Consider the following 13,084-nt stretch of genomic DNA (forward strand, 5'->3'; position numbering starts at 1 on the left):
CACTCCAGGGGGCAAGGAGGTCAAAAAGTCAAGGATGATGGAATAAAGCTGAGCCTTTAGGAAGAAGGAGGGGTGGCTGGGGGTAAGGTGTTTTTAGGTTTGTCCTTGCTCCCCACCATCCTACTCTATTTTTAATTGTCAATAAATTAAGTTACCTTTTCATGAGTTGAATTTGTTTTGCCCATGACAGCAATCGCTAAGCGATCTCCCTGTCTTTATCATGACCCACAAACTTTTCCACCTTATTTCCTCCCCATCCTGTTGAGAAGGGGGAGTGAGAGAGTGGCTGGGTAGGGGTCTGGCAGCCAGCCAAGGTCAATTCACCTGTAGAAGTACAGCGGGTGTTGATTCCCACCACCTCTCCTATTTTTAAGCACAAATGCAGCTACCACTAGAAACAGCATTTGTAGTAAAGCCTTCTCATACGAATTTTTCATATCCTGATATGAATTTTTTAACTATTTTGCTCATTCTTTATGTATAATCATGGATCATCATTAATTCCTGAGTACAAAACCAAGTAGTAGAAAAGTGGCTGGCCACTTGCAAAAGGGATTTTAAGATGTTTAGGCTAACCACGTATATACATACATTCCACACCGAGATCCAAGTGGCTGCTTCTCATAAATGCTCAAGGCATTTGCTAAACTAGCAATACTAGGAAAAGGTATACCAGACAATCCTCCCAACACTGGCCAAGACCTTGTCAGTTCCTCTCATCCTACCATCTCCAAAGTTACAAGACTTAAGAGAAAAGGAAAAGAGGGTATGAAGTGAGCCTGCACATGGCCTATGCCACCTGAAGAACTCTAGGTTTGGTAACTGCTGCCTATGTTCAAATGACAGTTCACGTTTCTATGCAAGTTTGAATCAAATCCAAGCTGTGCCCTATACATTAACAATGATCTGAAGGTGGATCTTGGGTTTATTCACAGTACAACTCTGGGCACCACAAATGCCCCTAGATGTTCTTGTAGTATCAGTGCATTAGGCAAAGATACCTACAGAGCTATAGACAAGCAACTCCAAAGTTATATTGCTTACAAACACTGCAGTAATTAACCACTGCTACACTTAGATTCCCTGATGGCCTCTAACAGGATTAGTATCCATTTTACTCCCTAAGTGAGGACAAGTATTCATTCAGAAATGAATGGAGGGAAAAACAAACAAACAAACAAACAACTTTGGGGATAACAGAAATGGCCTTGGTTTTCAAATATAACACAACATAGCCCTTAAGTTCTAGAAGGCAGCAATGAAACCTCACTCCAGAAGAGTGAGATTTAAGAAAACAAAAAAGGGTTGTTACTTTACTCCTGTCAACTTCAGGGGACAAAAAAACCCCAAAAAAAACCAAAAAGGCAAAACACCCCTACAGAACCATGGAAACATTTAGGCTGGAAGGAACCACCCTCACACTAAAAGCAGTGTTTTCGTGTGTTCAAGTTGAACTTTCTGGTTTTTAATTTGTGCCCATTGCCTCTTGTCCTGTCAGTGGGCACTGCTGAGAAGAGTCTGCCTTCCTCTTCCTCATTCCCTCTCATCAGGTATTTATACACATTGACAGGATCTCCTCCCCACACTTCCCCAAGCCTTCTCTTCTCTAGGCTGAACAGTCCCAGCTCGCCCAGCCTCTCTTCATGTGACAGATGCTCCAGTCCCTTAATCATCTTTGTGGCCCTTCTCTGGACTCACTCCAGTAAGTCCACATCCTTCTCGTACTGGGGAGCCCGGAACTGGAGACAGTACTCCAGGTGTAGCCTCTACCAGTGCAGAGGGGAAGGAGCGCTTCCTTGACCTGCTGACAACACTCTTCCTAACGCAGCCCAGGATGCCGCTGCCCTTTGCAGCAAGGACGCATTCTTGGCTCAGTCACCTCCTTGGCCACTAGGAGCCCAAGGTCCTTCCAGGCAAAGCTACTTTCCAGCTGGCTGACCCCCAGCATGTACTGCTGCAGGGTGTTATTCCTCCTGAGGTGCAGGACTTTACGTTTTCCCTTGCTGAACATCATGAGATTCCTCTTGGTCCAACTCTCCAGCCTGTCCAGGTCCCTCTGAATAGCAGCACAACCATCTGGCGTATCAGCCATTCCTCCCAGTTTCGCATTGTCTGTAAACTTGCTGAGCATGCATTAACTCAGGGCCCTTTAGGTCATTAATGACAATGTTAAATAGTTCTCAACCAAATACTGATCCCCTAAGGTATACCACTTCTGACTGGCCTCCAGCTAGACTTCATGCTAGTGATCACAACCCTCTGAGCATGGCATTTCAGTCAGTTTTAAATCCACCACACTGTCCATTTATCTAGTCTGTACTTCAACAGTTTGTCTGATGACATTATGACAGTGTGAAAAGCCTTATTAAAGTTAAGATAAAAAAGCATCCGGTGTTCTCCCCTCATCCACCAAGCCAGTCATCTCATCACAGAAGGCTATGAGGCAGGTTAAATATGATTCAACCAGCATTCCTGAGCACCTCTTCTCTTCAGGACCATATCCCATGTTTTCCAAGCAGATAACTGAAAAGGTGAAAGTCTGTTCTCCTGAAGCCCCCCAGGCTTGTGATCTTGCTTTTTTGCTTTGCTCCCTCCTCTCAGGATCTTGAGACAAACCCCACCACCACTGCAGCCAAAACTGCCCCTTACCTTCACATTAACAATCAGTTCTTCTTTATGTGTAAGTGTGAGGTCCAGCAGAGTGCCCTTTCCTAGCTGGCTCTTTGATCGGCTGTGTCAGAACCTTGTCATCAATGCACTCCAGAAAACTTCAGGAGTCCTTGTGACCTGTTATGTTGCTCCTCCAGCAGGTATCAGGGTGGCCCCATGAGGCCCAGGAAATGTGAACACAGGGCCTCCTCCAGTGTCTGAAGAAGGCCTTATCGCTTCTTCTTGATCAGGTGGTCTGTGGCAGATACTTGCCACGTTGCCCACTGTAACCTGCTTGCTAATCCTGGCCCTAAAGTTCTCAAATGGCTCATCATCCATTCCTATGACATTTCATGCATTCCAGCTGCTCCCTCACAAAACCAGCAATGCTTCCTCCTCACCTTCCCAGCCTGTCATTCCTGAACTGTCCTTCCTGAGCAGCCTGTACCTATCCCTTGCCATACTACAGTAGCACAAGCTATCCCACCACTTCTTCATCATACCAATGAGACTGTGGCTGTGCAACTGCACATTAATTCCTTCTGTTTATTTTCTTGTGCTGTATGCATTAGTGTACAGGCACTTCAGAAAGGCACCTAGTCATGCTCATTTCCCAGAAATGGTATGAGATCTTTCCTCACAATTCTGTGACATACACAGATCCTTATTTATGTGCATATGCTTGAGGTAGACATCTTTCATCCCTGTTTTCTTGATTATGAGATTTCTCCTGTCCACATCACCCCACGTTGCTTGCATGTTAACCCAATCAACTAACTCCTTTCTTGATCACTGGCCATACTCTCCCTCCCTTACTGTTCCTAGCTTATAACTCTCCTAATCAGGTTGGCCAGCCTGTTGGCAAAGATGCTTTGCCCCGCTTAGATGGATCCCACTCTTCCAAGCAGTCCTCAATCTTCAAAGAGGTTCCCATGTTCATAAAACCCAAACTCCTGATTGTTAAAACCAGCTGCGCAAACAACGGTTGACAAGCAGAATTGGTCCACACCCCTCTACCCGTCACTGGCAGAAGTAAGAAAACCACCTGGGCTCCATAACCTTGACCACTACTCTGATACTGTCCAAGTCTCCCCAGTAGTATTGTTCGTGCCAATACAGATGAGCAACAGAGGATAAATGTCTGAGGGACAGACAAGCTTTGGCAGTCTTTCCACTATGTTCCAAATGTGAGGCCCTGACAAGCAGCAAACCTCCCTAAGATGACAGAGCAGACATACTGATACCAAGTTTAAATATATTCCCTGATCTCAGCAGGAATTATAACATTAAGGCAATGGAAAGGTTTTAATCATATTCTACAATAACCTAGGGATCACGGATGAGGAGTAAAATGACAGTACCTTTCACAAGATGGGCAGAAACTGCAGCCAGGTAGACTTTAAGCTGATAGATAAATTAGTCTTCTACAGTCCAGGAAAATAATGACAAAATTTGACCCCTGTTGTATTCACTTGACCACTTGAATGCAAAAATTAAAAAAAAAAAAAAAAAAATCCACTTAACGTAGTAGAACCCTTCCAGCTATTAAGGAAAGAATTTCTCATGGAAGAAAGAAAATGCTCTCTCTAGTGAAGAGCACAGGTAGGGTTGCAAGAGAAAAAAGGATAGTGGACTTGGTTGGTAGACATTTCCTGATAGATCTGCTCTCTGACTACAGGAGGCTATTATTTGTTTTCCCCTAACACCACCCCAAATCCTCAGTATCTCAAAAAAGAGAAAGCCTAGTATGAAATCTCAGAAAAGAACAGGCTGCTATTGAATGAGAATCCTGACAGTATCCCCAGATGAGCAACCACCATGTTCAGGAAGGCAAAATGGCCTTGAAAAACAGCTCCTGAAAGAAATAATCCTATGGTCTGCCAGTGAATTCTGGGATAAGACAGACTCTAACTTATTTCTGACAATTTCTAAGACAGAGGAGTTGAAAAATGTTGCTTTTTCTGCATGATACTGTAAGAGTGCCATTCTTTATCCAATTATTAAAGGAAAAATAATTTTCTCTTTTAACAATTTGGGATGCTACCATGGTTAAGATCTTCATATCACTCAGATCTAGTGTCCAGTGTACATTTATTGTGCTGGGGACGGTAGATAAAAGGTTTTTTCCAACTAACCTTTTCCAGCCTACAAAATGGGAAGGGGAAGATGATTTGGGGGATGATGGTAGAATTAATATTCTTTGACTTCACTTTTTAAAGTGCAACTGGGATGTACAGGAGGATGTCAGCCAAGGGAGAACTGTCACAGCACAGAGTTTATTGAGAGAATCTCTGCTTGAAGAAATGCCTTGTCAAGACAGGAATGCCTGCCTGGGTCACCTGCTCTCCCTCATGCAGTAGTGGGAGTAGTTCAGTTGGATTGCTTTCCACATTTCAGCAGGAAACTCAAGTAAGGGCAATATCACTGGAGAATCCTTGAATGAGCAAGGGACTCGCCTAGGCTGAGGTACTCAATGACTTCTTTGCTTCAGTCTTTAGCAGTCAGACCAGTTATCCACAGGGTATTCAGGCCCCTGAGCTGGAAGACCGGGATTGATCACAGAATAATCCAGGAGGAAGCAGTTTATGACCTGATGAGCCTCCTGGACACTCACAAGTCTATGGGTCCAGATAGGATCCACCCAAGAGTACCAAGAGAGCTGATGGAGGAGCTCGGCAAGCTGCTCTCCACCATTTCTCAGCAGTCCTGCTTAACAGGGAAGGTCCCAGATGACTGGAGGGTTGCCAATGTGACACCCATCTACAAGAAGGGCCGGAAAGGAGGATACGGGGAACTACAGGCCTGTCAGCCTGACCTTGGTACCAGGGAAGGTTATGGAACGGTTCATCTTGAGTGCACTCACCATGCCTGTGCAGGACAGCCAGGGGGTCAGGCCCACCCAGCATGGCTTCATGAAAGGCAGGTCCTACCTGACCAACTTGATCTCCTTCTATGACAGGGTGACCCACCTAGTGGGTGAGGAAAAGGCTGTGGATGTGTCTACCTGGACTTTAGCAAAGCCTTTGGCACTGCCTCCCACAGCATCCTCCTAGAGAAGCTGGCGGCTCATGGCTTGAACGGGTGGACTCTTCACTGCGTAAAAAACTGGCTGGAAGGCCAAGCCCAGAGAGTAGTAGTGAAGAGAGTTAAATCCAGTTGATGGCCTGTCATGAGCAGGGTTCCCCAGGGCTCGGTGTTGGGGCCGGTCCTCTTCAATATCTTCATCAATGATCTGGATGAGGGGATTGAGGGAACCCTCAGTAAATTTGCGGATGACACTAAATTGGGTAGAAGTGTTGATCTGTTTGAGGGCAGGAAGGCTCTGCAGAGGGGTGTCATGGTTTTAGCTGGGATAGAGTTAGTTTTCTTCACTTTAGCTGGCATAGTGCTGTGCTTTGAACTTAACATTGTTTTCATGCTGAGATAACACACAGATGTTTTGGCTGTTGCTGGGCAGTGCTTGTACTACTTAAGGACACTTCCAGCTTCCCAAGCTCTGCCGGGGGCACAAGGAGCCAGGAGGGGAGGGGGCACAGCTAATAGAGCGGATTCAAACTGACCAAAGGGATATTCCATATCATGTAACATCATGCCTAGTATGTTAACTAGGAGGAGCTGGCTGAGGGAGGAAGGCAGCCATCGTGGGTCGGGGAGGGGCAGCATCGGTCAGCGGGTAGTAAGCGGTTGTATCGTTCGTGTTTGTGGTTTTTTTCCTTTTTTTTCTTTCCCTTCCTTTTCCATTTTATTATATTAACATAATTATTTTATTGTAATTATTAAACTGTGCTTATCTCAACCCACAAGTTCTTTTGCTCTCCGGATTCTCTTCCCCATCCCACAGGGGTGGAGGGGAGTGAGCGAGCGGCTGCGTGCTGTTTAGTTGCCAGCTGAGGCTGAACCACGACAAGGGGTCTGGACAGGATCAATGGGTTGAGGTCAGCTGTATGGGTTTCAACAAGGCCAAGGGCCAGGTCATGCACTTGGGTCACAACAATCGCAGGCAACGCTCCAGGCCTGGGGCAGAGGGGCTGGAAAGTGCCCGGCGGAGAAGGCCCTGGGGGTGCTGGCTGACAGCTGGCTGAACATGAGCCAGGAGTGCCCAGGTGGCCAAGGAGGCCACCAGCCCCCGGGCTTGTGTCAGCACTGGTGTGGCCAGTAGGAGCAGGGAGGTGATGGTCCCCCTGTGCTCGGCACTGGTGAGGCCACACCTTGAATACTGCGTTCAGTTTTGGGCCCCTTGGGACAAGAAGGACATCGAGGTGCTGGAGCGTGTCCAGAGAAGGGCAACGGAGCTGGGGAAGGGTCTGGGGAGCAAGTCTTATGAGGAGCGGCTGAGGGAGCTGGGGTTGTTTAGTCTGGGGAAGAGGAGGCTGAAGGGAGACCTTATCGCTCTCCGCAACTATCTGAAAGGGGCTGTAGTGAGGTGGGTGTTAGTCTCTTCTCCAAAGTAACTAGGAATATGATGAGAGAAAATGGCCTCAGCTTGCATCAGGGGAGGTTTAGATTGGCTATTAAGAAAAATTTCTTTACTGGAAGAGCGGTCAGGCATTGGAACAGGCTGCCCAGAGAGGTGGGGGAGTCACCATCCCTGGAGGTGTTAAAAAAAAAACATGTAGACATGGCACTTTGGGACATGGTTTCGGAGACATGGTGGTTTTGGTTTGATGGTCGGACTTGATGATCTCAGAGGTCTTTTCCAACCTTAATGATTCTATGATTCTATACAAGGGGTCCTCTGAACAATAAAGGCATCCAAAAGCATCAGTAAGACATCTTGGGGCAAAGTCTAAAATAGAGGGTCACAAATAGTACATGAGCATGACAGTTGCGGCCAGAGCCTCAGAGTGTGTACCAGCTTGGAAGGTGATGCACACTGCAAGCTACACATCTGCCAGAAGATTGGTAATCACATCTCTAGACTCTGTAAGTAATTTCTCAGGACTCATTAATAGTCAAGAACCCCATAGCCAAGTGTAGCATCTTGCACCTGGTGATTAACTAGTCTCACTTGCAGAGAAACTGACAACCACATCTTCTTTAAGTAGCTCCCAAAATATTTAGGATCCTCCTCAGAGGGACAGTATTTGCTGACAGAGAGGACTGAGAAAATTTTGAGAGTATACTGACTAGAAACTAAGGAGCTCTTCGCCAAGTTGGGCAGATGACTGGCACCACACCACTGCAAAAGAATGATCTGAAATTCTTCATAAATCAGGAAGAGGCAACCAGTTTAAAAAAAAAAAAAGACAAGACCCCTGCGCACTCTAAAAAATCAGGACAGGAAGACTACTGCAGCTGGGGGGAAAGCTGGCAATACCAGCAGCAAGCTAAGTTTCTAGTCACACAGGCAAGGGTATGCTGCACAGTAGCCTCTTCCACCTATTAAGAGCTGGCTAGGGGAGTCAGAAACAGGAACTGGTAACTCTGTGGTTGGTGGTGCCACAATCTCTGCAGTTCTCGTGGCTACGTGCTAGTTAGGCCCAGGGGATCCAGAGAATGTGCAGTTAAGTTGAGCTTAAAAGTACTGTACTTCTGGCAGGAATGGACCCTGATGCCAAAAGAGGAACATGCATCCTGATCTGTTCGTCCGCTACAGCTCAGCAGTATGCATGTCTTGTGAGCAACCACAAGTAAGTATGGAATGTGAGTGCCAAGAGCATTAGCACAATAACAACAGAACAGCTGACAACAAGGACATCTCCAGAAAAGATGATGAGGAACATAACTGCCTAGCATCAATGGCCTCAATTCCGAGTAGTTGCTTAAGGTAACAGTGTCACCAGTAGCTGCAGAACCAAGAGCCAAGAACGCAGTTTGAACACTGATGGACACCATATTCTGTTAGAGCTATGGGTGCACTTCCTCTTCAGCAGCAGCCACTCATCTATTTTTTAAGATTCATCTTGTTTTACCAGGCCAATCTTTATGACTCTCTGGAGAAGTCTAAGATGTAGCACTATGGATTGAGATCTGAAAAAGCAGCTATGCTGGCAGCAGGTCTAAGGTTGAGTCTCGACTGAAGGCCTAACTGGTTGATGACCCCTCCGACAACTCAGGAGAGTGCTCAATATGTGAGATGCTGAGTTCAAAACAATACTTGGGTTCACACAGGCTGTAGGCTGTACTACATGCAGCACTTTTGTTCTTGTATGTGCTGCAACTGGAAGGAACGGACCTTTTACTACGGCTATAAAGCATCAAGTACAGGGTAGATACTAGGATGCATTCAGGAAATCATAGTGGATTCACTACTGGGCTGTAGTAGAGCATGTTCAGCACAAACCACACCACAACTGAGAAGGCTGTCACAGCAAACACCCTCCTACTGGTAAGCTGAGAAAAGCTCAGTGTGCAAGGGCACATGGGCTTGAGTCAGTACAGCATGGAGGGGGGACAGGGCCTCTGTATCCCCTGTTTACAGTGCTACAGTTGAAATCTTCATTCATCATATTCACTCAGGAGCAATTAGCCAAAGTTTGAATGGACTTGTCAATAACTAATGTACAGGCTAAAATTTCAGGATACTTATAAGCAATAAGGGCTGGCTATTTGTTATCACCCACCTGGCCTTGTTTCCAGCACTCCCTGAAGATCTTCCAGTTGTTTTTGTTGCTAGGATCATGAAGGCAAAGGAGTCTGCCATCACACAGCCAAGAGTGGGAAGTGTGTGGATCCAGCACATTTAAGCCCATTACCATTTCCTTCACCTCTCTCTGTGTGTCAGCTAAATTACTAGCTCGTTTTGCAGCATCAGATGTCTTCTTATTTTCCACCACAGAAGCAATGATATGGTCTAAGAAGTTAGGCAGGCTGGCTTTACCTTTGGCCCCCTAGAAGATGTAAATCCAGAGGTAAGTTTGGTCCTGCAGCAGCATACATATTAATGCATATCTGCTCTCATTCAGATTTTAATCACAGATATCCAAGCTATAAGAAACACAGGCAACAGTAAACAAATCAGCTCAGAGACAGGCATGTATCCAGTAAGAACAAAAACAGCTATGCCCCTATTTTATGATAGTATAACGTAAAATAACCTGCTACAGGTTATCTAGAAAAAAATATTACAGCAAACAATCATGGAATAGAAAACTTAAGTGATCTAAACGCTGCTACTTTGATGGTAAAAATGGTTCATATTTTTCTTAACTTCATTAATATCTCAAGTCTATTTCCCCATTTTCCTCATTCCATTACTGAGAAAGTGAATTGAACCCTGGCACAGGTAAGCTGATGAATACAGGAACATTAAACACTGACAGAGAGGAGAAAGTGCTTCCTGTATGTATAATGTTATTAGAACCATTAGTAGGCAGCCTATCTGGTTGTGGTGTCCATGCTCCTCAAGAGACATTTGAAACCCCTCAATGGATATTTAAAATTTGGAAGATATTAACAACATAACCTTAAAATGTGTTCTTAACTAAAAAAAAAAAAAAAAAAGAAAGCTTGCCTATAGGCCTTGCCTGTAGCAAGATACTTAAGACACTAAATATATTTCATATATTCAGCAGAAGATAAACACTAGCTGGACCATTATTTGCAAGACATCTATGGGAGAGGGCAGGGGTGTGATAGGTTTCTGGTAGCAAAGAGCTTCTCATTCTTGCCAAAAAAACCTCCCTGCCCTGCCCCCCGCCCCCCCCCAAAAAACCCAAAAAAACCCCAAACCCCAAAACAAAACCATGGACTGGAAGCTGAGTGAACAGTAACAGCAAAAAGCTAATACTGGAACAATTTTGCCATCTTCTTTAAAACCAAAGTTCAATAGTCAGAAAATTAACCATGTGCAGAGCTATCAATCTAAAAGGTAACACTATTTGTAACTGACGATATTAATGCAGTAAAAAATATTCATGGAATTATAGAAGAGTCTAGGTCAGAAGGAAGACCTAGAGACCCTTTAGTATAACTTTCTGTTGAAATCAGGTTAAGTTACCCTGGGCTGGGTCAAGCCAAACCATAACTTCTCAGGGAAGATTATATCACTTCTCTGGGTAGCCTATTCCACTGCTTGAATGTAAAGTAAGGCTTTTTTCTTATATCCAGATAGAATTTCCCCTGAAGCAACTTGTGTTCATTGCCTCTTGTTACCGTACATCCTTGTGAAAGGAATACCTCCATATTCTCTACAACAACCTTTTAAATATGGTAAGATTGGTAAGATCCCCAAAGCATTCTCTTCTCTAAGATGAAGAGAACCAGTTTCTTCAACCCTTCATGTGTCAAGCTCTCCAGCATTTTAATCATTCTCCACAGTCCTCCACTGGGCCCTCTCCAATTTTTCAGTGTCATTCTCCAACTGGGGAGACCAAACCTGGAAACTGTTCCAGGTGTGGCCTAACAAGTGCTGAGTGAAGTAATCATGTTCCTTGATGTGCTCCAGCTCCAGCTTCCTGATGTGGCCCAGGGCAGTTTGCAAGGGCACAATGCTGACTGATGTTCAGCTATTATTCCTCTCAATTTGACCAACAACACTGTTGTTTCTCGGGTATGTTTCGTTCATATACATTCTATATTAAGCATCCAGGCATTCAAGTGGTGGGGTTAGACCAGATTTCCCCACAAATTCTTTCAAATCTAAATTACTCTGTGAAGACCAGAAGTCAAGAAAGTGAAAAATTACCCAACAGATCTGATATGACATGGTGAGAGAATGCATAGAGTTTCGGGGACAGAGATACAAGTTGAGACAGGCCCTCTCAAGCCTTGAGGGAATAACTTGCTTTAAAACAAGTGATCAAAAGTTTGCCTGTACTCAGTGATGAGGGGGGGTGGGGGGTAAATATTGTTGGATTCACTCTCCTGTAGCAGCGACATAATTTTCCCATATAGCTGTACAGTTCCCTCTACCAAAAACAAACAACATGAACTATTAAGATTCCATCCTTCCAGCCTGCTACGGGCAGGGGAGGGGGGGAAATAAGGTTCTGCTATGAGACAAGCCATTTCATCATCTTCCTCATTCTATCTGCCTCAGCTTTTGGAGAATGTATTCTTCAAGAAGAGCTAAGCCTTGATAAATTCCATAGAATCTATCCTTCTCAATCTAAATGCTTTTAATCATTTCAAATATCACTGATTTGTTCAGGTTTTTTTTTTTCCTAAGGTTATTTCCTCCAAAACAGGTTAACAAGAAACAAAGTATCCTTATTCCAGAATAAGCATTCAGAGATAGCAACTACACCTTAAATTCTTATTCTATGTTAAATGCCTTTCAAGTATACATAAGGTTTTTTTAAGGAACTGGTTTGCTCATAGGTTTTTGTCTTTTTCTGTGGTATGCTCTTGCAATATTTTTAAAGATGCGGAATTTAAAGTGAGCTTTTATAGGGATGCTGAGTATCAATTAAACAATGTAAAGACTATATTTAACTCACTCTCTTGGTCTCTTGCAAGGAATAGCTTCTCCACAGCAGTAATAAGCCAAACCACAAACTAACAATTAACATCAAAATTCTTTAGAACTTTACGGGGTGGTAAGATACTGTATTTGTTTCAACATTTAAGAATAAGATACTATAAAAACATTTAGATGAAAACTGTTAGATCATAATGAAGTTGTTTCCTAGAACAGGCATTATTGAAGGAATATAAAATTATTTACCGTAGAAGCTGCAGAAAAGACCGGAGGAAAGGGGATTCCTGTGTCTAATGGGACCTGAGGAAGCTTTCCTGGGCCTGTGTGTAGCAGATCTCTGAGGCTGGAGCCTTCAGCTTTGTTGCTAGATGTCACTGGGCCCAACAAGAGGCTATTAAACAGCTTTGGGGTTAGTGGGGAAACCTTTGTACTGGAGTTGAAGGAATCCAATCCAAAGGGTGAATGGGATTCTTTATTAAGCACTGACCTCAGTGATCCTGATTCTGCAAGATAAATATCAACATTGGGGTAAAAAAAAAAAAACAAACAGGGAAGAAAAAAGGCAAAGTTCAAATGATGACAAAGTTATCTGAAGTTATTTGCTCTTGCATTAAATAGGATATTGACGGAATCTTGTGGTAAAGGTAAATTATTACTGCAACAGTGAATGAGGTACCTCAAAGAGAATCAAAGACGTCATGTACTTCAGATAGATTTTACCCATAATATGCTGTTAGTTAAGGTTTTGAATAGCACAGTAGATCTGATCTGAAAGTCTGATACACAAGAAACCACAGCTTTGTAAGAGAATTAAAAGACATTTTCTTGACTTTTTGAATTAATGTTTCAATATGAAATATTTAATAAACTTTAACTGTAGTCAAAATATTACAGTGGCTAAGCCCTGCAAAACTAGTGAGAGTGTCATAAACATTTAACGTTGACATATAAAGTAGCTCCTGCTAGACATACGAACAGGAATAAATCCTGTGTTATTCATGCTGCCTCTGACAAATGGGAGGTGTATTCTGCAAACAGTTATTTCACATTGAGAATCACACTCCAACTGTTGAG

The 13,084-nt window shown here is 43.9% G+C and overlaps 1 protein-coding gene across 2 annotated transcripts in view; it reads right to left on the reverse strand.

Moving 5' to 3' along the window:
- KDM3B (lysine demethylase 3B) overlaps window positions 1–13,084 on the reverse strand; it is a 75,129-nt gene that overhangs the window by 14,536 nt on the left and 47,509 nt on the right. For both annotated transcript variants that reach the window (XR_010374116.1, XM_064458186.1), the window contains exons 15-16: window positions 12,257–12,513; window positions 9,213–9,479 (exon numbers count right to left, since the gene is read on the reverse strand). Coding sequence is in view for 1 of the 2 variants with exons in the window: in XM_064458186.1 (XP_064314256.1) it covers window positions 9,213–9,479; window positions 12,257–12,513 (524 nt within the window). In the remaining variant the exon portion in view is untranslated. The remainder of the gene's footprint in view (window positions 1–9,212; window positions 9,480–12,256; window positions 12,514–13,084) is intronic.

Source organism: Phalacrocorax carbo, chromosome 8 (assembly GCF_963921805.1).
Source record: "Phalacrocorax carbo chromosome 8, bPhaCar2.1, whole genome shotgun sequence".
Lineage (NCBI taxonomy): Eukaryota > Metazoa > Chordata > Aves > Suliformes > Phalacrocoracidae > Phalacrocorax > Phalacrocorax carbo.